We start from the raw sequence: 27,363 nt of genomic DNA, 5'->3' as shown, positions 1-27,363 counted from the left end.
GACTATGACTGGTCTCCGTGTTCTGGATCTAGATATAAATTGTTTAAAACTCCATCGGAACTTGCAACAATGTCTCACGAAATGTTAATAAGAAAGGCATCATTACACCACTAGGTTAATTAAAACAGATTTTTACACATTTTCCCCGTTACTTCGGAATTGGAAGTCAGATACGGATGAAATTCAATAGCAGGCTATAAGACCAAGACACTTTTGATTTGAATCAATGTTAGCGAAAATCGGTCCAGCCATCTCCGAGAAAATCCAATGCGTATTTTTGTTACATACACACACGGAGACATTTTGCGTACTCATCGAACTGAATCGAATGGTGTATGATTAAAAAGTCGGTTTTCATAGTGATTGCATAAACTTTCTATATGAAAAAGCAAAACTATGAATAAAACGACAGCAGCAACAGCGGTGACGAATCAATGGACAAAGGTGAGATTAGTGAACCAATAGACCCTCTTTACTTCCTCGGCGAAAAACGTAAAAATTAAAACCGGGGTTAAATATACTTAAAACTAACTAATATACTGCTTCGAAGTTAGTTTCCCATTAAAACCAGGGCACAAATTAGGGAAGTTCTCAATAAAAAGTATACTTTTACATACAAAAAAATAAAGATTTTATTGATCGTTGTCAACATTTATAACTGTTAAATAAGTGCATGTGTTTTACAACACAGTGCTGCTAAATATGAAATAAATATCTCGTTCGTTAAATAAGGCCTCGTTATATATTGCGTGTGATTTTACTCTCGTGCACGGTCGTGTTTTCCAAACGCAAGAGTATGTGACTGCTTTGCATTTTTTTTAAATAACCACATGGAAGTGTATTATCATATTTAAATATTATGGATCTATCTATAAATTGTAAGATCAGTTCGTTCAACAGACTTAGCATTGCTAGTATAATTATATCGTTATATTTTGGACGATTTCTGAGTGCTTGTTTGACTTATAAATGGACCAGAATATGAACAAATGAAAAAATCAACAAAAACTAGTGAAATAAAACAGATTTAATAACAAAATCTCGATAAAAATAAGTAATGAATTCAGGTGATGTTTCGATTAGTAGGCACGCCACCAAAGTATATGAATAGATGCCAAACTTGCATGAGGTTTTAGAAAGTTCAGTTCATATTAACACATTTGATGACATCTTTTTTGGTATTTGATGGTTTCTCTCAATTCAAATCTTACACCCTAAGCTTACATACACAGTATGACAAATGTACTGTTTAAAATTCGAGGTCACTCTTCGCACGGAAGAAGGCCGGCTTCGTTCTCGGCCGTGCAGTTTTGACCAAATCCGCCGGCGTCGGCGGGGGAGGAGCTACTGATACCGTTGGCTTACTGTGAGCACTGCTACCATGATTGTTGTTGTTGGTATTATCCGAGTATCCGGTAATCACACATTCGAGCAAATCTTCCACATTTTTCCCATCTTCAGTGAACAAACGAACAATGCTGGGTTCGGAATCATTGCGAACGATGTCGAAAGAAAATTGAGCACGCCCCGAATCAGTTAGGGTGATAAACCGTTTCTGAACTACGTCCAGTACGTTCTCTTCATTGGGAGAATACGTTTCTAGGCAACATTTTTTCGCTAGTACCGCTATTTGTTCGATATCAATGGGCATTTTACGCAGATCAGTAGCAAACGATGTGAATCCATAGTCGATCAGTTGTACTTTGTATTGCTGATTTGAGATTGAAATAATTTGTGCACGGTAGTATTTGTCGTACGACCCCAGGAAGGCCAAGCAGTACATGCCCTCAACGATATCAGTGTGACTGAGTCGTTCGCAATGGGATGCTTTGCTTGTAAGCAATTCTTCCATATTTTTAAGAGCATCAAATGTATTCTTGAACTGAATATAAAAATCCGCTGGGGAATTTACGTGACTGACAAACACATACCCTTCCAAAGGATAACTATCATCCAGTGTTTTGTCCTCACTGAGATAGAAACTAGAGTTCATCGCACTTGCGGAACCTTTCTCGCACAGATCCATCAGTTGAGCGTCAATGTTTAGTTCATCTAAAAACAATTCCACCGTGGCTACCAATCCAGGGCTACACAGCTGTACAGTAAAAACGGTTTCACCCATAGCTGAAATTTCCTTGAATTTCACTTCTGCTTTGTCCGACCAAGCTTTGACACCGTCCGGTATTTTGAGGGTACATTTGGTGCAAAGCGAAGGCATTTCGGCAATCGACGAATCCAGTTCTCTAACATTCTTCACCTGAGACGTATTACCATAGTCAACGAAAAACACTTCAAATTCATTGTCCTCCAAAATCTTCAAAATTCGAGCTCGATACCAGAGTCCATCGTCGGAGAACTCGGCGAGGTAAACCGCACCCACCTTAGGGCTTTCCACTAGAGCAAACTCTTCGAAACGTGCCGTGTAATCGGCCATTATATCTAGAGGGTTTATGTCCCGTTCGAGTTGCAGATAGAACTCGCGGATAGACTCGATGTGACTAGTGAAGCATCGATGATCGGACGGTACATATTCCATCTTCACTGCCAACTGTTTTGAAATCAATTCTTCTCCCAAATCACGTTCGCCGCACTTCAAATTAATATAGTTTAAGCCTTGTGATTCAGCTAGTACCTGAATTTGCACTTCTTCCAGGTCTCGCAGAATCATGGTAGCCTCTTCGTTCCAGCTTTTCTTGCCACCTGCAGGAGTGACCAATAAAGAGCATTGTTTCGCGTATATCTTAAATTTCATCAAACTATCGTTAACATCTTTCAGGTCAGATTTCTTATTGCTAGTTATCACGTCACTGTTACCGAAATCAATAAACTGAATAATTAAATCATCATGACTGTCGATAATCCGAGCTCGGTACCACAAATCATCGGCCGAATATGGCGCAATGCAATACCGATTAACTGAGAAGTCTTTTAACTGAGGCAAAGCCTGTGCGATGATTTGAAGGTTCTCCTGCAGCTGATCCAAATCATCCAAATCTGAGCACATCTGCACGAAGAACTGATTTGGATTGTCAACGTGACTGACGATGGCCTTCAGTTTCTGATATTTCTGTTCGCAATTGATCTCCGGTTCCGGTTTGTCAGATCCAGTTTCCGTACTTTCGTTAACTAAAGTTGATTTTTGATTCAGTATTTCCTCATGATCTAAATCCTTCACCAGCTGTTTATCTTTCAGGGCTTGTACGATGCTGTAATCGTTAGACGTGATGTCAACAATCCAGATATCGTTTCGGTAATCCAAAACAGTCAGCTGTAATTCAAATTCTCCGGTTAGCAGAGCGATTTCCATTTTCAGCCGATTTTCCTCTCCCTCGTTAAGGCACGCCATTGGCAAGTGGACACAATGGGCAAAGGCGCAATGCTCACGGAATTGAGACTCCAACACTTTGAGATCCTGATGTTTAACTTTCTCGCGATTACCGTAATCGACCAGAAGCACCTCGATGTTGTCTACATCTTGCAGTGAAATAATCTTTGCCCGATACCAGTTACCGTCGTTGGATTTGGAAGCACACAGCTCATTTACTTGTAGATTCTGAATTACGTCTCCATTCTTCTCGTAGTAATCATATAAATCGTCCAACAGCTTACTGATTTCCAGATTCCATTTGGTGTTTTGCACATAGATGCAATTTGACTCATAAACGTAGGTCACCAAAACATTAAATTTGTTCTGCAATATTGGCATGTCGACAATGTTCGGTGGGATCTGATTCGAAAGCGTTGGAACCAGTAGTGCTAGTATCAGTCTAAAAAATATGATAAGGATTATAGTAATGAAAGCATAGCGAATACAAAACTAAAAATACAACCTATCGTCATTTGATACATCTTCCACTTGTGCGAAACAGTACTGATCCAACCACTTCGATCGGATCTCATCCGTAACTGATTGGTCGTAGGCACCGTACTCCACATGGCTACAGTTCAGAACAGCGTCGCTTCCGAAAATCTTCACTCGGAACTGATCCAGTTCTTTCATTTCCACAAGCTTAAGCTTGAGCGTCTGGCCCTTTAACCGGCTGAGATCAATGTCTGAAAACAAATACGAAAACAATGTTATATTGATTGATCTAACAAACGATTAACAAGTTATTCAATGATTGGTTTAATCATAGAACGCCGTTTAAGTTGAACAGCTGTTCAGTCGCTGAAAATACTAGCTTCCGTAATTTTTGAAAACTCACGGTTTTACGGTAGATGCCATAAAATGTGTTCGATAAAATCTTATCCGTATTAATTTATTAATAATCAATGTGTACAAAAATCAAGTATTCTACTACGTGAAAGATTAGAGTCAAATTCTAATGATACTTGATGGAATGACCTCTGCAATCCAACAACAGCACTGTTCACACCGTAGTTGCTACGTTGTGTAGGTAGTCGGCACAAACAAAGGCACTTTTGCGGAAAGAGCGAGGTCGTATATACTTCGTAGAACAAAGCGGATCAGCCGATCATATTGTTCAAAGCATCAGCTATTATTGAAGTGCGTGCCATTACTCTGCCAAGACAAAAGTACACGGAGGCAGATAGAGAACAGAGACTGTATTTAGGTGCAATTCACAGTATTTGGAAAACAAACACGAATCGAAGCGTCAGTTCCTTTAAAACATATTTTTATATCATGTTTTACCTTTCTCTAGAGAAAGGTAATAGAATCTCTGGAAAAACCGAATTTTAATCGGAGCTCCAGAGACCCCTAGTGTTATATACCTTTCGACTCAGCTCGACGAGATTGGAAAATGTTTGTTTGTGTATGTGTGTATGTTTGTCAAAAAATTTCAACCACTGATTTTTCTCGGAAATGACTAAACCGATTGTATTGTAATATTGTTGTACTTCATTATAATTGAAGCAATCTTCGTATTCCAAAAAAATGGGTCTTTATTCATCCAATTCAAAGTACAAAGTGAAAATTCTATTTTTTTTTATTAATGACACTTTACCATCTTTGTGGCATTCGTGTCAAAAGAAAATTCTATATTCCTGTTTCTATGGTTAGCTAGGGTAATTTGAGATTTTTTGAGATTCGTCTTCTTGCTCACTATAAGGAGTGTATCGAAAATAAGCTATCCACATACATTTGTGTTGTACGCATGTAATTGTGATGTTTTTTTATACTCAGATCACAGCATGCTGTACGTTTGGCTGTCAGCTTTCGTTTGTTTACTTGTTTGTGCGGTTGAAATTCTGCGTTTTTAAAATGTCGCGTATGGAAAAGAAAGTAAAAATTGATGTTCTGGACACATGGCTAAGTGAGAAGGGTATTACTATGCGAAAATTAGCGAAGCGGTTTGGAATTCATCGTGCCAGTGTTAAAACCATCATTAATAAGTTTGGGGAACACTATTCTTTGGATGAGTTACCAAGAAGAGGCAGAAAAACCGGTTCTTCCAACCCGAAACTGGACCAGAAAGTGGTATCTCTAATCATGAAGAACAAATCAATGTCAAAACACGTGATTTGGCCAAAAAAAAAAACAAGGACGAGTGTCGGAATGATCCAGCGAATCAAGAGGTGAAATCACCAAGACCTACAAGAAGCAGAAAATCTCGAAACAAAGTGTAGAACAGAAGAAGCGAGCAGCAACAAGGGCCCGGAAATTGTATTCGCATCTTTTGCAGTGTCCGTATGCATGCGTTTTGATGGACGATGAGACTTATGTAAAGGAGGACTCAAAAACCGCTCCAGTTTCACAATACTTTACTGTCGTCGTTGCGGAGGATGTGAGCGATGCGGACAGGTCGTTTGAAGTGGAGAAATGCGGTCGAAAGGTACTGGTATAGCAAGCAATATGTTCCTGTGGTTTGAAGTCAACTATTTTTTACACTACCTGAACTATAAATGCAGAAATCTATCGATCTGAGTGTCTCCAGAAAAGATTGCTGCCCAGTGCAGTAAAACTTCATTCAATTCAATTGAAACTGAATGTGGAACACATTGACGATCTCTCCACTGCAGTAAACTTCACTCTCTGACACAGACAATGTTTGCTGACGGCCCGAACGAGCAGCATTCAGTTCATCACTCGTTTCTCTTCAATCGAGGCTCAGTTTAATTACCGTCAGTTGATCTCTTGAAGTAACAAAATATCTCTTTCAATAGTGTGAGAGCGGCCTTCAAATGAGGTTCATGTAAACATTCGAATTGGTTCAAGATAATAGATGAAAGACTAATCAGATAACTGAAATGTCAATCACAGAATACACATAAATTAATTGTTACGTCCATCAGTTTTCATTTTTAATACTTTACTCCATTTATAATTCTATTCGTTCGAATCTGCTTACTACCAAGAGCGAAGACACTGAAGCAGCTATACTACTTGGCACTTGAAACTGAGCAAGCAAAACTTCAACTGACTAGGTACGATTATTCAAATGACGATGAATTCTGGGAGCTTCACTTGAAAATGGCAGCAGAAGTCAAATGAATTAGTATGAATACGCTGACGGTCAGCGGCCATAAATTTCATTTTCATCTTATATTATTCGATTGAAAATGAAATTTTACCGCACTGTTGCTGCCTTTATATAAGAAGCATAGTACACCCCCAGCGTCGGCTCACTACGCCAAAACCATTCTCAATTGGCATGAGGAAAACGGTATGAATTTCGTTGAGAAAAATATCAATCCACCAAATTGCCCTCAACTTCAACCCATCGAACGTTACTGGGCAATTGTGAAAAGGGTCTTCAAGAAGACTGGTAAGGCAACTGAGAACATGCAGGAGTTCAAGAAAATTTGGGCTCAAGCGTCCAAAAAAAATCGATCAAAAGTTCAAAAATTCGTGAAGGAATATTTTAATTTTCATTATGCAATAAATACAATAAAGGATCAATTTTCAGTTTCAATCAAATATCGTTTTTAATCGTAATTTGAAAGAAAAATTTGTGGATAGCTTATTTTCGATACACTCCTTAGCGATGCTTAATTTGATTTGCATGTGATCAGTAAGGTCGGACAGCAGGTCATTAAAAACGATGAGGCCTTAGCCGCATTAGACCTTTCAAAATCGCAGTAAATTAGAACAAATTCTATTAAGCAGCATGTTGATCTGGTATGTCATATGATCGGTATGCCAAATAACCATTATGCCAAACGGCATTATACCAATAACAATATTCTAGCGACTAATGCCTTCGGGTATACGGTTTTCTGGACTTTGGTACATTCTGGGAATTTTTTTCTGAATTTTATTACTTTCTAGAGTTTGTATTTCTGAAGATTAGTACTTTCTGAGCAATGAATTTCTGGGGCAAAAGCTTCGGTTTTTTTTATGTTCAGGAAAATAGTTTTCGAGAAAATGTTATAGAACCGACGCAAACGACAAAACTCATTACCGCTCAATTTTCTCGTATATGGACGGATCCAATTTCAATAACTTTCAATAATAACTTCAGCTATATTGGGTTGTACATCAAGTTTGAAGTTCATATGATTAATAGTTCAAGTTTCTAAGATATTCACCCCTATTCTGTACGTCGATCGATTCGAAATAATCCGATCGAATGTGCAATTTCCATTCTGCATTCCGTTCGAGTAGGGTATGAACTCGAATATCATTCATTCGAGTTGTTAAATTTTCGAACATTACTCGATCGACTTGCGTACGTATTATTCGGTTTAGAATCGTTCTAATTTGTTTATACGAGCGTGGCGGTTTCGTTTACTAAGAAATGAATAATATGAAAAGAACATGTAAGTATTGTTGACAGCTTTGATGGTTAGTGTTCGAAATTTCAAGTGTTCCCGAACGAGAGTCGATCGAATCATACAAGTCGAACGGAATAAAGAATGCAAAATTCGAACTCGAACGAAAGTGTAGATTCGTTCGTATCACAGATCCGTCGGGTTGAGAATCGAGGTGATTTTCGTACAAGTGACGTAAGCGACAAATCAATGCAGCGAATAATCAAGTTTAAATTTATTACTGATACATTTGGGTTCAGGAATGTTGCCGAATATGTGACGTAAGCGCTGAAGCGAACGTATCAATCTATTTAGATTTGTGTAGAAAATGAGCCCAATTTGGTGTTAGAAATAATTTATTTATTAATTGATTTTATGTATTATTTCCTATTGGGTTCATCGGATATACATGTCTAAATAAACCGACAGAGTGGGAAAAAGCATATAAGAGTTGAACAAATTTCATGCCTGTTCTCAGACAATGTGGTAGAAACAGGTGGGGCAGAAACAACCCTTTTGTGTTAGTGAAATTGACTTTGGTTCAGCAAGCCAAGTAAAACTAAAAACCATATGCTTGCTTTCGTCACACCATTTGGACTGGTTGGCATTGACTCAAAGCATGTCTCCCCTTTATTAATTTTGCAATGGTCAATTTTTGTTGAATTTTCTTCGGCGCTGTAATGTATCGATTTCCAATAATTGGCACCTGTCCGGATATGGTGACAAGTTTACAGGATCTCTCCAAGGAAAATGTCGTAATGCCATGCGAACAAAGCGTTTATGAACACTTTCAAGTCTAAGGCTCCACGATATTTGATACGGACACCAGATTACTGAAGCATTATCCAGAGTCGGGCAGACGAGTAAGCAATATAAAGCCTTCAAAGAAAGCGGTTCTTTGAAGACGTTGGCAATTTAGAGATGAATCCCAATTGACGGGAAGCTTTCGAAATAACTAGCGACCGATGGACATCGAACGTCAGTTTGGCATCCAGTTGTACACCAAAATCAGACAAAATTGTTCCATCAATGTTATAGTAGAAAATAAAAGGACGTAGAATCCGATGGAATGTGATAACTTGGCATTTGGTTACATTGATAGTAAATTGATTTTCTCTGCACCAATTTGCAAACCTTGTTTTCTAATCTTGCAGTCGTTGGCAATCCTCAACACTATGAACGGCGAGATACAGTTTCAAATCATCTGCGTAGATTAATTTACAACCAGATCCCAAGAGCAATGCAACATTTGTGTCAGAAATTATCTTAATGTAAGGAGGTAAAACATGTTTTAATAAAACTGTGTCAATGACAATCACATCCCCAAGGTTTAGCAATAGATTATTTTTTACAAATATTAATCTAGTAATAGGGACAAATTTACTTTTTCTAACATGGTAAAATGCGTCCTAACAGTTTTCGATCTGATGTGAAGACTATTATCGTTCGGCGTTACAAAATAAAAAGTTTTCTGCAAATAGCAGAAACTACTGTTCAAATTGAACTGCCAAGTTTAGCATTAGGCAGTTTTATTTGAACTGCTCTGCACGGATGAATCAAAGACGAAACGTAAAAATATTATTTATCCTTTATTTTACCCCGGATTTCAACCGATGTGGAGACTTATGGGGTACGATACAAAGTCCAGTGTACATTGATGATGATGTAATTGAATAAACGGCCTTTAATCTCCAACACACACACATTCTATCGCTGATTGGTTCCCATCCAACCACGAGCTGATGCACCTTGTCCAACACTATGGAGCCAGTTCCTAGTACACTAGATATATCACCGATCCGGTAGATCAATGTACACTGCCCACATGAGACGAAACCCGATGCAGTGAAGGAAGCATTTTACGCGCAGCTAGAACTAACCTACCACAGCTGCCCAGGACAAGATGTGAAACTCGTTATCGGTGACATGAACGCTCAGGTAGACTGGAAGGCAATCGGACTGGAGAGCCTGCATACGGCTTCCAACGATGCGTGAACCAAAAGGTTTCGCTCGATACCCGTTTTTCTATACCCCATCTCTCGTCCAACAAAGTGCTGTTGTTTGGCGTAATGACTGTTCCCCATAAGTACATTTGACAGTAAGAAAAGTATTTCCCCTGAAACACGGAACTACAACGACAGATTCCTTTATAAACATAAATAGTAGATCTTAGTGCCTCACCTGTAAGTGGTCGAAGCCGGGGTAAAATAAATGATATAAAAAAACTCACCTGTAAGTATTTGAGCAATTAGGTTGTCTTTCAGTAGTGCCAGCTTTAGATCAACGCCTTCAGTTTCCACATCACATACATACTTCTCCTCAACACGATCGAGAAAAACGCACTCTACGGTACGCTCGTTACTAACGTAGTTATCGATTTTAGCCTGCAGCTCTTTTGCATCGCAATTTATCTTGATATTGGCTAAAGTACATTGGATTGACATCTTTGGCAGTTTAACGAAGCGCTTTTCAAGTTTCCACAGATCAGTGCTAGTGACAATTGTTTTCTGGCCGCAATCGCACAGTTCCACTTTGAACTTACCGAGCGATTCATTATACTTCATCACTTGGGCCCGATAAAATGTGTTGTGCTTCTGATAGCGAGCAATAACGATCGAACCGACGGGGGGAACATCATTAACAGGGGATTTATTTTTGTAGAACTTCTGAATCTGTATCATCATTTCGTCGAATTTCGTTTCTTCGTCCTTAAAAACAACGTAAAATTCCTCCGGTGATACCCACCAGGTCAGTTTAATTGACACCTTTGTATTCATTGGTATGACTTGTTCTGGTAGACTGAAATCGTAAGGGACGTACTCATCCGCCGCATCTACACTGACCGTGGATGATTTAAAGCTATCGCGAGATGAGGGTGGCCTAGAACAAAAATCAACAGATAGTTTTCGAACGTGTTGCCGAAGCGATAAAAAGGACGAACCTTTCCGCAGATAATGTATTGAATCCAGACTCGCTGCCCGTATCGCTTTGTCGACCCTTGTGGCTAACCAATTTATCTCGATTCACGTTGCGATTATCGTGATGTTCGTAATTATTGTTCTCTTCGCATCGGTCGTCATGCTCAACATAGTATGGAGTTTGATTTCTGGAATGAAGATTTATTAGAAAAACCAACAAAAACCTAATTAATATGAAACATTGCGTTGCGTAGTGCCCTATGGTCTTAGCAAATTGCACAATGTTATCATCGTGTATTCTACTAATTGACTTATAAAAGTTTCTTAGGAAATGATATTAGGATAAGATAACATACAAACTAGGCCCGAACCTCTCAACAGTAGGTTAGCCACGCTCTCGATCCCCGTCCCTGTCCACCATCTTCATTGGAACTAACAAGATCTTTTTTTTATGTCACTAACTTTTTCGTTCCCCCTTCCCTGTCTCTTCACCATCTCGTTGGCAACTAATTAGATCTCTGTCGTTTTCAGACATTTTGTTCCCACATCCCCTTTTTACCACGTTTTCCACAATATTTACTTCTCTTTCATTCTGTTCGGCAATATCACCATCACCGCCCACGGAAGACCGCTCCAATCGAAAACCAACATGCGGGCCACCCGCCGGGCCTTCGTAGCCTGGGGGTGTTTCCCGCGGACCCACACAGACCGAAGGATGCGGCCAGCATAGATATTTACCAACGCCATCTGGAAGACTCGTGCAACACTCAATTTGTCGACCACTGCCGATCGCCAGCTGAAAGCTGGATTTACGAGAACCCGAAATGACATAGTCTAATGATACTATTCTAGTTTTAAGTTAGTCGTTAATTAAGATTAGAAAATACCCTTGGCATCTTAGAGCTTAAGCAGTGTGCCTAAAATTATATTACATTATTGAATAAAAAAATCAGGTTAGCCACCATGCCCACCATTCGGATAAACGAAAACCTACTTTACGGAAGGGCAACGACTCATCGAACTCTTCAATGTGTAATTTATATTATTCAAACAATCAATCAAAAATTTGCAGTCGAGGTGTAAAACCAAAATACACTGAAGTCTTTTTTACGCGGGGGGTACGTACCGTATAGAAAAAAAAACCGCGCAAAAAATAAACGTGTAACTTCGGAAATCCGCGTAAAATAACCGCAAAACTAAAGAAATTTTCAAAATGTTTTAGAAATGCATTAATCGTCTCGATCTGGTGTAATCTCAAGAATTAAAAAAAAACAATCGACTGGGAATTCTGAGATTTCCGAAATCGTTTTTTTATGCAAAATGTCTTAGAAATGCATGAAACATCGATATCTGGAGTAACCTAAAAAAATCACCCTCATTCTTGATTACGTCCGTATCGGTCATACGACGAACGGGTACTTTCGAACAAATACGAATAAGCTATTCTTGTTTTCATTCGAATGAATTCGAACGCGACTCGCCTTTAGAATTTATTTTCTCGTTTTAGACCACAACGAGGACAAATCAACCTCGGCCAAGCCGCCGAGGTAACGCAGTCCGAGTCGTCCAATCACTAATCGGAAAACCTATAATCCAAGTGTTTCAGGCCGTTATGTATTTCAACATTTTAAATTACTCCCAGAATAAAACGAATCAAAAGAAAATATGCACAATTGAAATCATGCCAAATGAAAATTATGCCAAACAACAATTATGCCAAATGAAACAGTATATATTTTTTATTTTATGCCAAACGACATTATGCCAAACAAAAGTTATGCCAAAGAAAGTTATGCCAAACAAAATTCGGCCAAATAACGTACACCCGTGCCGGCTGGGGAACGAGTAACCATAGGAAAGATCGGGTAACCAACCCCGGTGGGACCTTGGTCGTATGCTGACAGGGGGGCTTGCTTTCTCTTTACAGAGAGCAAGTCTACCCGAGCGTCTGTTCCCCATGTTGGGGAGGCTCGAAACAGTGTCTGTTCTCCATGTTAGGAGCGGCTGATTACCGTCCTTGCGTCAGTGTGGGACTCTAAACAGTAATGACACGATGGCCCTCCGGCGAGACAGGAGGTTGGTGCAGGCCTAATAAGCCGCCCGGAAAACACTTGTTACGAATAATCAGGATATAAATACGACTCGGAATAATCGGCAAAGACCTACGCGACGAAATAAGGACTACGATTGGAAGCTTGGCACATGGAACTGCAAATCGCTTGGCTTCCCAGAATACGACCGAATGCTGCATGATGAACTTCAAATTCGCGGCTTCGATGTCGTAGCACTGCAGGAACTTTGTTGGACGGGACAGAAGGTGTGGAAAAGTGGGCATCGAGCGGCTACCTTCTACCAGAGCTGTGGCACAACCAGCGTTCTAGGAACGGCATTTGTAGTGTTGGGCAAGATGCGCAAGCGCGTGATTGGGTGGCAGCCAATCAGTGACAAGATGTGCGTATTGAAGATCAAGGGTCGTTTGTTCAATTACAGCATCATCAATGTGCACTGCCCACATGAGACAAGATCCGATGACGAGAAGGAAGCATTTTACGCGCAGCTGGAACGAACCTACGACATCTATCCACGGCGGGATGTAAAACTTGTCATCGGCGACATGAATGCTCAGGTAGGCCGGGAGGTCATGTACAGGCCTGTAATCGGGCTGGAGAGCCTGCATGAGGTAACAAACGACAACGGCCAACGATGCGTGAACTTTGCAACCTCCCGAGGAATGGTAGTTTGAAGCACCTTCTTCCCCCGCAAAGATATCCACAAAGCCACCTGGAGATCACCTGATCAACATACGGAAAATCAAATCGACCACGTTCTCATCGACGGGCGATTCTTCTCCGACGTCATCAATGACCGCACCTACCGCAGTGCCAACATTGAATGGCGAATGTCAGCAGTTGGTCGAAGAGAAGAATGCAGCAAGGGCGAGGATGCTGCAACACCGCACTAGAGCGAACAAGGAACGATACAGACAGGCACGGAACAGACAGAACACGGTTTTCTGAAGGAAAAAGCGCCACCAGGAAGACCAAGATCGCGAAGCGATGGAACAGCTGTAGCGCGCAAATGATACACGGAAATTCTATGAGAATGTTAACCGCTCACGAAGAGGCTTCACCAAATACAAATTATAATACGGAATACTTCGACAAATTTTCAATGACACATTTTGCATCGTGCGGTACACTGTCATGATACACTGTCAGAGTGACAATGTACTTTAACGAGTTTTCTATAAAACTAGCAACACTGAAGGGTAAGAACAAGTTCACCATAGTTACTGTTTATTATAGTGAAAAATAAATAAACAAACAGTTTTTATCTGATAATCAAGATCACAAGCGAAATGTAAGTTAAACAATAATCTAGAATGGTTAGGCCACCATGAATATACTACTAGCTGTATTGATATTTGTAGATTCGTGGGTGTTTGTGTTCATTTTTCATATTTTGTGCTAGTGCCGGTGATATTTAGACTGATTGTTGCAGTTTAATACCGCAACGATAAACATAAACAAACAAGTTTGTTTTGCTCAACGCCGCCTACAAGGTACTCTCCGAAATCCTTTGCCGTCGTCTATCACCAATAGCTAAGGAATTCGTAGGGCCGTACCAAGCGGGATTTACTAGATCCCGCGCCACTACGGATCACATATTCGCGATAAGACAAGTACTCCAGAAGTGTCGTGAATACAACGTACCCACGCATCACCTATTCATTGACTTCAAAGCGGCATACGACAAAATCGATCGAGAACAGCTATGGCAGATAATGCACGAATACGGTTTTTCGGATGAACTGACGCGATTGGTCAAAGCAACGATGGATAGAGTGATCTGCTACGTCCGAGTATCTGGGACGCTCTCGAGTCCCTTCGAATCTCGAAGAGGGCTACGCCAAGGTGATGGACTCTCTTGTATCTTGTTCAATATTGCCTTGGAAGGTGTGATTCGAAGAGCGAGGATCGACACGAGTGGCACGATCTTCCGAAAGTCCGTACAACTTTTTGGCTTCGCTGACGATATTGATATTGTAACACGTAACCTTGAGAAGATGATGGAAACCTACATCTGACTGAAAGCTGAAGCTAGACGTATCGGACTGACCATAAACGTGTCAAAAGCAAAATACATGAGAGGAAGAGGCTCTAGAGAAGAAACACTAGATCTCCCACCACAAATATTGACAGACGGTGACGATATCGAGGTGGTTGACGAGTTTGTGTATTTGGGCTCACTGGTGACCGCCGACAATGACACCAGCAGAGAAATACAGAAACGTATTTTGGCAGGTAATCGTGCATACTTTGGACTCAGAAAAACCCTTCGATCGAGAAAAGTACGCCACCGCACGAAATTGACCATCTACAAAACGCTCATTAGACCGGTTGTTCTCTATGGCCACGAGACCTGGACTATGTTGGCAGAGGACCAACGCGCCCTCAGTATTTTTGAAAGAAAGGTGATGAGAACCATCTATGGCGGAGTGCAGATGGAAGACGGAACGTGGAGACGGCGTATGAATCACGAATTGCAACAGCTGCTAGGAGAACCACCTATCGTACGGACAGCTAAAATCGGACGTCTACGCTGGACTGGGCATGTCATAAAGATGTCGAACGATAGCCAAGTGAAAATGGTTCTTGAATCTAATCCGACTGGTACAAGAAGAAGAGGAGCGTAGCGAGCAAGGTGGATCGATCAAGTGGAGGGTGATCTCAGAAGCGTCCGTGCCTTGAGTGGCTGGCGACGAGCAGCTATGGACCGAGTTATGTGGAGACGTATTATTGATACAGCAAAGGACACCACAGGCCTATAGCGGTTAGGTAAGGTAAGGTAAGTGTATTCGAACATCAATTGTACGAACGAAAACTCCCTTTCTCGTTTACGGACGAATAGACGAAATGCCGTGGCTTCATTTCGTCAGTTTAATGTTGTTAATCAACCGTTCGAACACATTGAAAAATGTTCAACCAACTTCCAACAAATTTATTCTTGAATCTAAAGGTGATTTGCAATCAAATCACAAATTTGTGTTTTACATAAAACATTTAGAAAGCATAGCAGTCATAGTAAAATGCTGATTTTGTTCTGGTGAGCCTACGAATAAATGCGCGGTTCCAAGTTTTTACGCATCAAATTTTACATCTATTAGGTACTTTATGGAAATACGCAATAAGTAAACATGTTTTGTTTTATATTAAATGCATGATTTCACCAATATAAATGACAAAATTGCAAGAAAAATGCAACATATTTTTCGCAGATATTACTGATCAGCTGCTATTTTCGATGTATTTTTTACTTTGCACGAAGTTTAATTTGAAAGTTTCATTTAACGGCGTGAATAAAATTGGTCCTGAGTACGATATTTATTTATTATGTAGCATTCGTCACTTCCTTGATGCTTGGAATCTTCCTAAAAAAAACTACCTGCGCTACCGATCCTTCTTTTGCACAGGAATACACGTTCGAGTGAAAACAAGAATGGCTTGTTCGCATTCGTTCGAAAGTATGTATTCATCGAATAGTTGATACAGCAAGCATGATGATACAAAATCAGCGAAATAACAAGTCAAATAACAAATCATATCAACCTTTTCTAATTACAGCTCAAGTCTGTACCAGAACTGATAGTTCAAAATTGGATGGGCGTTGTTTTTATGCATGTACGATGTTTAAAAGTGTGATGGATGCGAAAGTAAACGGGAATATGAATTTATGAGCATGAACTTAGCAAGGCACCTCTCGCCGATGATCAATTTGTTGCTAATTAGTTAAGGTAATTTTGAATTTATTGCTCAATCTTTTATTTATTTTTCTTCGCTTCGTTTATATAAGGTTAGCGCTAAGTTTATATAAGGTTAGCGAAGCCCTCCTTCCAAATATGCTTCAAAACAAATTGAAGCGAATTTTTTCAAAAATCTTTGATCGAACCACAAATCTGTCTGTGCAAAATCTGTGTACACTTCCCATAACAACACTGCAGCTCAGATTTATTCAATAATTGAGTGAAATGAGCGAAGTACTCGAAAAAAATGAGCAACAAATACAAAATCTTCGTAACTAATTACCGAAAAGATTGCCATTTGTCGGTGAAGAAACGTCGCATCCTCTGAGGTGCGAATAACACGGTAGATCTTGAGGTCATCTGCAAAAGATATGCGCGGTCCTTCCACAGAAAAAATAACGTCGTTAAAGTAAAGCAAGAAGATCAAAGCGCCGAGATGGCTCCCCTTCGGAATTCCAGATGTTGCAACAAATTCTTCCAAAGCACAATCGTCAATTTTAACCACAAGATGACGATTCCTGAGATATGATTGTATCCATCGAAGGACGTTTGTACCAAAACCAAGTCGATCCAGTTTTGCTATTGTGATATCATGGTTAATTTTATCGAAGGCGAGAAAAAGATCGGTATAGATTACGTCCGTATGAAAACCATTTGTCATGGCGTTGGTCACGTAAGATGTAAAGGATAATCGCCCTTATTCTGAATAACGTCGTATTGGTTTTTCGATCGAATATGGTTCGATCGAATCCTAGCTACCTTTGATTTTGCTAGCGTTATTAGGAATACAAATGAAATACTCATAATTCAAAATTGATTTTCTAAAACGAAAAAAAGGACACCGGATATCTGAAAATTCGTGTAAAAAACGAATAATTTCGTGAATCCGCATAAAAAAAAATGCATAACTTCATAAATCCGCGTAACTTTGGAACTCCGCGTAAAAAGCCGCTCAAAAACACACACACAAAAACCCGTAAAACAAGACCTCAGTATACTTAGCTGGATTACGTACGATTTGCCGAACCAGGCACCGCGCAACACAAACAACACTAATTTCAATTATGAAAATACCACTAGTTAAAATGTTAAAAATGTACTATTGTTTTCGCTTGATGCCAAACCTAAGGGCATATTTAGTAGTGTTCTAGTCCTAGATGCATAATTTATGCCAGTTACAAAATTTAAATCTGAATTTTATAACAAGAAAAATTGGCAGTGTTTTACTCGTGTTTCAAATATACAAAAAAAAGAACGACATCGTAGACCAGTTTTAAATTTGACAGAAGAACTGCTCGAATAAATAAAACTAGAACGGCTTGCTGGGGATACATTTGTTCCAGTTTTTGCTCTATTATAGATCTTCCATATAGAACTTCTAGCTGCTGAATTTGGTCTAACCCAGTCTCCACCTTAACTGATATCATATCATTTGTTTAAAGCTTGTTTCGATCATACTTTCAACGTTGTTGAATTGAAAATCGAATCAGTTGCTAAAGTGCAAACCCAACACAGTTTCCTGAAAAGTGTTTGTTTGATGAAACTACTCTGGGTCAGTTTCGGTTTTCTCGAGCGAAAATGACACTGTAATTCACTAGAAATTAATGTCGTTTTTCATTGAGAACACTCGTGGAGTGTTTTGCTCGATTCGTGCACTTTTCGTGCAGTCGGGCAATCAAAACAGGTGCACTGTGTTTCATTGATTTGCACCGCACGAAAAAAACGCACTTTCGGGGCAATTCGCGGGCAACTATTTTGCACCCGTTTTCTTTTCAGAGCAGCAAGCGTGCAAACCAAACTTGACAAAACCGTTTCATTGATCAACTGTCAGGGCAAAACACTGGCATCGAGCGAGTGGAATCAATGAAAAACGACATAAGCATGAGCGATAAAAATGCACACGCTTACTGTGATTCCAATCGATATTTAAATATGAAACATTTCAAAGTTATTATGAAATTCATAGTCTACCTTTCCTTATTGAATCTGGGAATGTCATTCCGCTGGAAACGTTCCTTTTTAATGCTGCCATTACTGCTATTGGCGTCTCGTTGGTTGCTATTGTTATCACGTCCATTACGATTGCCGCCAGAACGAACACCATAATTACTGTTCCCATATGGCGCTGCACTAGTTTGAAGATTTTGTTCGTTACCTGTGCCGTAGCTGTTCGAGAAATTTTGTTTCGTCGCTTGCCAATCATCGTTAGTTAAATCAATTATTTCACTTTCCGTCATTCTTGGACTCGTAATTTGCGAAAGATTCGGTGCTTCCGAAATGATCGATGTCGAATGGAATGGATTCAGTGAATTGATCGTTGAAGGTTGTGGCACCACAGACGGGACTTGTACCGAATGAGTGGACTGGAATGATTGCTTAGTACCGAAAGCAGCTGCTTTTGACTGTTGTGCTTGTGATTGCTGCTGTTGTTCTTTGATAAATTTCGCTGGATTTTTCAGTTTCAGCAGCCGCTTCGATACATTCAACACTGGAGACACAGACTCATCTAGCAGATTGACAATCGCAACACCATCCACAATGTCAGTAACGGTGAGTTTGTACTGCTTACGATCTCCATCTTCGTTCTCGGCTAGCATTTCTAGCTGAGCCGTCGATAGATTATCCTCACTTAAATCCTTCAAAGAAAATAAAGAATGTACATGATAAGTAAATTGAGCGTACAAATCGAAATCATAATTCTACTATTCTAACCTGAAATCCTTCCAAGCAGCATTCGGCAACCTGCGGAGGCTGTTCAACGAACAATGGCGATATACGTCTTATCTGATTCTTTTCCACGGTCAATATTGTACCATAGTCAACCAACCGGACTTTTGCCTTGCCTCCAATAACGCAAACAACTTCGACTCGGTAGCATTCTTCGTCTCCAATGCAGATCACGCATGGATCACCAGGGCTCAATGCGTTTATCGGGGAACTTTTTCGCCAAAAATCGAACAATTGATCCATCAACACATCGAAGCTTTGGATGTTTTCAACAGGTTGAACGTAGAACTGCTTGCATGAATGAATGAATCGAATTATAATTGTAGAGCTGCTTCCGAGACCCAATGTAATTGCCATTGGATACTTTAAAGGTTTTGCTTTACACATATCGTACAACTTATCGAAAATGTTATTCTTGTTTTCATACAATTCACAGTACTGGACAAACGCTGGTCCTTCCAGTGACATCACTTTCATCGTCAGCAGTTTGTCCAACACAAGTGAGGAGAATAAGCCGGCGATGTCCGCGTTGGTTTCTTCCAGAGTCTTTACGTTCGACAATGTGAATCTTATGGAAAAAACTTTATGTTTCAGGAACTCGTGTGGAATCTCATAAAGATTTTTAAAATCCACCGTTTCGCTGTTACCGTAATCCACGTAAGAAACCCGACACGAATCTACATTTATTCCCATTATCAATGCTCTATATAGTGCTTGGTCTTCTGAGAAACGGGCAATACAAGCCATCCCTAGCGAGGGTTTACGTGAAAGATTCTTCAATGGAATACATTCCAAATCTTCCATCATCTTGTTTAAGGCATTTTCCGAAGACTTCAATTGCACCGTAAACAATTTCGGCCCATTTTCGACAAATGAAACGTAAACTTCGTGTATGGATCCAGTAGTCAACGATGTCGAACTAAACGTTACAATTGTCGGCATTTCTTTACCGCTACTACTGCTGCTAACGAGACTTGTGTTACTCCCAAAGCTGGTCTTTTGCGAACGAAGGACATCATGACGGCGTTGGCCATTTTTTACACCAGAATAACCACTGATACTGTGTGATGGAGAAGATTGTGAGCGAAGGCTGTGTCTGCTGTTATTGAAATCGACTGAACCACTTGTACCGTTCCCGTTTATTTGACGTTGAAAAACGTGAATGGGTTCTGGATCAAACCCAAAATTACCTAGGCCATTTCGATTTGGAGCTGGCGTGCGAAGACCTCGCGCCGGTTGGAGATTTTTGGCGGATCTGGCAGTGTTCATGGTAAGTTTTACAAATCTGTAAAAAAAAAACCATTTAAATTCAAAGCTGTTATAATTTATCTCAAATTTGTTAAAGGAAAAACAAACATGCTTTATAATTTCCAATCAGACTAACCAAAACAAAACACATTCTTACCAGATCTTTTGTTCGTATTAAGAACTAAATCCATGAATCATTACTTTGCCAAATAGCTTCAGAAGAACACTTAAAATTTCTGAAATATAAAAAAAAAACTTAATAACAGCCAACTAAAGAGAAATAGAAATATTTTTTAACGAAATATTACACTCAACAGATTCAATATTAAAGGTAGCTACCGACTACTTTTAAGCTAATCAGAGTAATTTGTCATATAGATAAAAAAAACAAAATCGAAACAAAAATTTCTGCTCACGATGACAACCGCGAGAAAGAAAAACTTATTACGAGCTTACTGTGTTCCTTCAAAGTACTGCAAAGCAGTACTTCGCTCATTGTTTGGGTGCAGAGATAAACAATCTTATTGGAATTTTCTATACCGTTTCGCTTGCCTTCTCTATGAGGAAATTGCACAACAAAAGCAAAATCAATCGCAGCTGGCCACTTAACATCAGCTAGCTACCTCACCACCCGTTACCGTTTTTGGTATGTATCACATCTTCTACTCAGTGATGCGGTGGAAGTTATGGTTGATCGAAACGAATGAAAGTTATAGTGGCACTTTCGATGCGAAAAAAGCAAGATTCGAACGCATTTTTTTTCTAATCTGGGTACCTTCCTACGTGATTTGAAAGCACTTTCCAACTTACATTCGCTTTGCAACTGAATCTAGATAGTTTTCGTCAAAGAAAAACTACAACACAGTTAAATCTTTTTTCGCTATGTTAACCTATATCACTTGCAACATCGAGATTAGGTAGAAAGGAATTCGCGATCTTTATCCACAGAATGCAACAAATGGAATGAAGAGATTATCCATCGCGTTTCATGTATGCATACGGCAAACTCAAATCGACAATGTGCACACGAAGGGGAAATTCAGATTTACAAAGGTGTTTGTGCGCCCTTCAGAAAATGGGTGGTACACTGAAACAAAAATTCTTTTTATATTCATTAGCGTTAGGATTCTCTGAGGGATTTCTCGTCACAAATAATCGCCAAACATTGAACGAATTTGTTTTTAATATCACGAAACATATTGTCGTGATTTTCGGTTGAAGGTTGACTGCGTGTTAGCTGTTATTCCGCCATACTTACACTGGACTGGAGACTCGCGACTGCCGTTGCCAAGGTAACTGTGGCCTACTGCCCACAGAAAATTTCGTTTTCAGAGCAGAAGATTTTGCTACTGAAATTGATGTCCGTCCGTTAAGCCGTTCGTTAATGGTATGAATCGTATGTGCGAGCCACTAGTAGTTTTATAGCGTATTGATGTTTGATGAAAGCTCCACCAGACCAGTTTGACAACTGGTTTAAGCCACACCTCCCCTAGTAAACTTATTAAACTTGCAGTTTACATTGAACATGCATCGTTCAGGCATTTCAAGCCCAATTATTATGCTTGGATGATAGTGTTTTATAACAGAAGTATTCATAATGTTTTTTCTTTGGATGTTTGAATAAAATATGTTCTGTATTTGTAACGATTTGATTTATTAATTTATTTTTCTGGTATATTTTATTGTTGTTGCTTCTTTGATGTTTGCTACTACAATACTCTTGTCTTCTATTCTATTTTAAACTGTTTGAAACACATAAGATCTTTATTTGCTATTTGGTTGATTTACAATGTAATGTATATTTACTCTTATTTTATTCATAAATTGTATTAAGAATCATATCTCGAAATCTATTCGGTTTCCTAATGAATCTCTTAGGACGCTGATATTTATCTAGATTAAGGTTTACAGTCTCGTTAAGCGGAATATTTGGATCTATTTCTGAGTTATTTCGTCTCACAATATGCTCCTTTTGGGTGATTGTATCTACTGGGTCTTCCATTTCGACTTTTTTTTACATCCTGGACATTTGCTTCGAATAACAACTTTAGCTCCTTCTCTGGCTATTGCCGTGAATTTTTCAGGTGAAAACGTTGGGCTTGATTTTTGTTTTTTCTGTATCGCCACCAGAACTTTATCTCCTACTTGGATATCAGAAAGTTTTTCCACTCTGCTTTTATCGGCGTACATCTTACTCTGAAATTTAGTCTTTTTCTACTATGTCCGTTCGATCTATGGAATCGCACGATTTTAGTTCCTAAAGAGCCGGGAAAATACCACCGTATTTCCACCCAACCAACAGTTCAAAAGGGGTAACACCGAAACGAGACAGAGGACGTACTTTGTTGTGTATATGAACGTAATTCTGTAGAGCCGTTCTCCAACTTACGTTGTCCAAACGAGCAGCCGCCAAAGTTTTTGTATGTTCTGTATTAATAACGATTTGATTTATTAATTTATTTTTCTGTTATATTTTATTGTTGTTGCTTCTTTGATGCTTACTTCTACACATATCACTCAACATAAACTGCTAGGCAGACGTGATGTTAATGCGCCATCAGGTCGAGCGAGCAGTTCAACACAAACTGCTACGCACTGATGAATAAAAGACGAAACGTAAAATCAAATCAAAATGGGTATGTGCACCTAGCATAAATCTGGGGGTGAAAAATAAAAAATAATCTGCTCAAAGTTATTAATGAACACTATATTTTTACCATTCAATTGTAAAAAAATTAAGCTTTTCTTTTCTCATGAATGACTTTTACGTTAAAACTATTCTTGATAGTACCAAAGACACCATATTAACAAGATATCCAGCTCTCACGTTTCCCGAACAAATTATTGGCAACATCCTTTATTGCAAGCATGGCGCCCTCAGACGAGTCCGCATCGAATCTCGTACATAGAAGTATGGGAGAGAAATGTCAAATTCGTGCGCGCCAAAATAGCAGCATTTGCGCACCCATACAATTGACATGATATGTTGAATGTAATGCTGTGCGATGGCGTTGCTGAACTGAAGATTAATTTCGCTCCAAGCTGACAGGGTCTGATAGTACCCAACTTCATGCAAAAGACAACATAGAATGAAGTGGAACGCTGCACGCTGAAATGTAGAGGCGCTGCTTGTTTAGAGATTCTTATAAAAACGAGCAAATTCATTTGAAAAATCATAGTGGAAGTTAAAAACAAGGTTTTTACTCTGAGGTGGTAATGTTGATCTTAATTTATTGTGCAAAAACTATCGTTTATTTAGAATGGATCATTAAACTTGGTTAACCTTTTTTCAATTGCCTGGAAATAACAGATGAAGTATCAAAAATAAATGGTACTCGATCGCTATACATTCTAGTACTCAAGAAATCAACATTACACTGGTTCCTGTTTGAAAAAATATTGATCCGAAAAAAATCTAACCTTACCCAATTTCACACATTTCTGAAGATTTTCCATGTTTAATCGTAGTTTACACTAAAATAGTAGTAATAGTAATCAGTTTGAAATCGATTTTTTTCAACTCTTTAGTAGTGTACTTTTATTGCTGATATATGTGTAATTCTGTCATTCTGCAGAATCACCCAACACGTTCTGTGAGACATTAAATCTTACCTCTGACCTTATATAGAACCAATAATCGAATGACAGTATTTCACATCCTAACAAACGATTGCTGTGATGATGCACAGATTAATAGCGGTCATCGAATGTGTAAACGTGGTATCGCAATATGAATGATAAACGTGGTATCGCAATATGATTGATAATTTACAACCACACAATATCTATTTGTACTGTTAAATAAACGATAAAAACGTTGCAAATCACTACTGCGATATGAAAATTTTCGAAAGAATCCTCCTTTTCTTGGTTCCATTTTTCATTGGCAGGTGTCACTACCGGCAATTCAATTTCGCGGCAATGTGTCAATTACGCTTATCAACAACCAAATGGCATTGTACTCTTTAGATGTTTCTCTGTGGCCCGTACTTCAACTAAAAATATGCATTATTTAAAAAAAGTTATAAACCAATAAAAGTAAAACTAATGCCATTTTCTGTTTTTTTTTCGGTGAAAATGTTTTATTTGTAGTATCGACTATTGACATTGGGTTTTTTACCGTCACTGCTAACCTCAATTTATTTGACAATTCAGCCGTACTATTTACATGCTCGTAGGGCAACACAACAAAATTTTTACATCGTGATACTAGGGTAACAGAGATATTTTAGTCCACTTTAGGACTGCTTTTATTTTGGCCCGCTTTGCAAAAATATCCACCAAATGTTGCAATATCTTTGGAAAACGGAGGAGGACGACACTTGAAAACTTTACTTAAAAACTAAAAGAATAAATCGTTTTTTTTTGGTGGTACATTTTTTGCAGCCGTTTGTTCATCTTTACTGCGCATAGTAACGGATGTTTTTGGATCGATCGTCTTTTGCTGAGTTTTTTTTTCGGATTATAAATATTACCATTGTGATTTTTTACGTTGTTGATAACAATATTTATTTGTATAAATGAAGCTTTTACTTACTAGAAGAATCACGACTGAGCTGAATATTCACAGTTTACTTGATCAAATTTGATTTATTTCATACGAGTAGAGAACAATATCCCAACATGGACTTAGAGGCAATGCATTGTTTGGTGACTATAATTACACAGTTCATCTGAAGAACTTATTTCATATTACTAATGAGCTAGAAAATCGAACCGGTATCATGCACAGCATCAATTCCTAGATTGTACCATGTCAAGACTTTGTTCATGAATTTTATGATGAAGATATTGGGGAAGTGGTGTTTAGCAATAAATACTTTCTGGATCACCCATATTTCTTTTCAGTCATGCCACTATCAAATCAACTTCAAATTCGACACATAATTAAAGTATGAATCTCCGGTACCAAACATCACATTCAGTACAATCAAATTTAAGTTGTATCCAAACAGAGAACGCGAGTAGTACTGATATCCTATTTCGTCTTGAAATTCGTCATCGTCATATAGATATCGGAAATTTTTCCAATATTTGAAAATAATTCTCAAATCTTAAATAAATAATGTTCAATATGTCTTTAATGAAAAATTAGAAAATATCACATGTGCTTCGACGTTCTTTTCAACGGTTATAGGGTAACAGAGGTATTTTGACCCAGCTTGTACAAATATCCACCAAATGTTGTGATATCTTTGAAAAACCCTTCCGCAAAAGGTAATTTAATATGATAGGCATCAAATTGATGCAACATGGGTTACTTAACATGGATAAAATCCGATAAAATCGATAAAGTTTGTTACGTGGGCCAAAATATATGAAGTGGCCAAAATACCTCTGTTACCCTATATGATTTTGAACGGTTAGATATATTTTTAAGGATATATGGAATTTGATTAGATTTTAATGACGTTTTGTGCTTTATTGGGAAAAGTCAGGTTCTGTCGTACCCTCGTGAAAAACCCTTCCGAAATAGGTAATTTAATGTGATTAGCTTCAAGTTAACGCAACATGGGTTATTTAACATCGATTAAATTCATAAAGTTTTTTAGGTGGGCCAAAATATATAAAGTAGCCAAAATACCTCTGTTATCCTATATTTTTTTCTCAAATCAACCATAAGCCCAGAGATGCCAGAAATTTTCATAGAAAATCTGTATCTCCTTATATTCAAAATCTGTATTTATCTGTATTCACAACTAAAACTAAATTTTCGCAATAATAACACCATTTTACGATTGAAGATGAATATAAGCAAATATCTGCAATGTTTTTGAATATTTTCTTATTCAATTATTACTATCAGCAATCCCTCCCTCCAAGTATTTTAACAGTATAATGAGCTTTGCTAAACTTTTTGAATATGCGCAGAATTCTTGTTATTGAGTCAACATGGCATTTCAGTGCCTAATCTGCGAATTCAAGTCGGTTCCCAACCCCAGTAGTTTCTCAGTTCGATAATGAGGTTTAATTCAAACATTGCATCGATTTGCAGTTTAAATCTAAGTTCCATATTTTCATATACCAGATCTGTAAGTTCAAAGTGTCGTTTTGTTGTCAACATATAGCGGATAAAATCTATTCGTTTTTTTGACCCCACACTTCAATGCGTGTTTTTGTTTACGTGATTTCGAGAAAAACTTGTTTTTATTTTGTGTTAACCATGTCGAATTTCGAGCCAAATATATAAAAGCATTTGTGTGGCAAGATATGATTTAATGCTCAATTAAATGAAAAATGAACCGAGTTCTTATTGAGACTTATGGGGATCTTGTTGCAACTGTCAAAATATATGCGCTTTGATTTCAACGTTTCAAAACAGGTTATTTTTATGTTAATGACAAAGAACTTGAAATTCGACCACAACTGTATGTAGATGAGGAGCTACAATTATTATTGGACTAAAATGATACAAAAATAAAATAAATTATGGCCGAACATTTCAATTTAATTTCTGATAGTCTAAAAGCCTTGGGAAAAATTTAAAATGGTTTGTAAATGGGTTTCACACAAACAGAATGAACATGCGAAAAACCCAGTGCGAATTGTAACTGTCGATGAAAAATAAGTATACTTGGGAACCCTAAACGCAGAAGTTAATCGTTTTTGAAAAACTCGATTATTTCTTGAAGAAAAAGACATTTTCAATTTCCGCAACTTAGTAATTAAATCAAATTTAGTTCTTTGGTTACGAAACTTTTATCTCATCTCTATTACTGAATCTTTAATTATGGCTTAGGCCAAATAAAAACTAAGAACTTTTTAAAAAATCTGCATAAATCTGTATTAAACATACGAAATCTGTACAAAATCTGTATTCTGTATAAAATCTGTATGTGCATGTAAAAATCTGTATAATACAGATAAATCTGTATAAATGGCATCTCTGCATAAGCCCAAGATGAACAGCTGTCAGAAATCTTAATATTAATATGGACCTTCAGAAACACTATG

General features: G+C 38.4%; 1 protein-coding gene across 2 annotated transcripts; it reads right to left on the bottom strand.

Annotated features, from left to right (window-relative positions):
* Positions 1–642: 642 nt before the first annotated feature.
* Positions 643–21,377, bottom strand: LOC131431513 (maternal protein tudor). Of its 2 annotated transcripts, none has more exons than XM_058597288.1 (8): positions 21,220–21,377; positions 20,567–20,645; positions 19,147–20,446; positions 18,406–19,070; positions 10,655–10,819; positions 9,944–10,593; positions 3,831–4,053; positions 643–3,767 (listed from the first exon to the last, which is right to left on the bottom strand). In XM_058597288.1, the coding sequence occupies exons 3-8, from the start codon at positions 20,428–20,430 to the stop codon at positions 1,250–1,252; spliced, it is 5,505 nt and encodes a 1,834-aa protein (XP_058453271.1). In that variant the 5' UTR covers positions 20,431–20,446; positions 20,567–20,645; positions 21,220–21,377; the 3' UTR covers positions 643–1,249. The 2 variants fall into 2 exon arrangements, with proteins under 2 accessions (XP_058453271.1, XP_058453272.1); XM_058597289.1 differs by lacking the exon at positions 21,220–21,377 and adding an exon at positions 20,718–20,739.
* Positions 21,378–27,363: the final 5,986 nt, after the last annotated feature.

The sequence above is a fragment of the Malaya genurostris genome, chromosome 2 (assembly GCF_030247185.1).
Source record: "Malaya genurostris strain Urasoe2022 chromosome 2, Malgen_1.1, whole genome shotgun sequence".
Classification (NCBI taxonomy): Eukaryota; Metazoa; Arthropoda; class Insecta; order Diptera; family Culicidae; genus Malaya; species Malaya genurostris.
The sequence above is the reverse complement of the archived record's forward strand: the minus strand, read 5'-3'. Positions and strand labels throughout refer to the sequence as shown.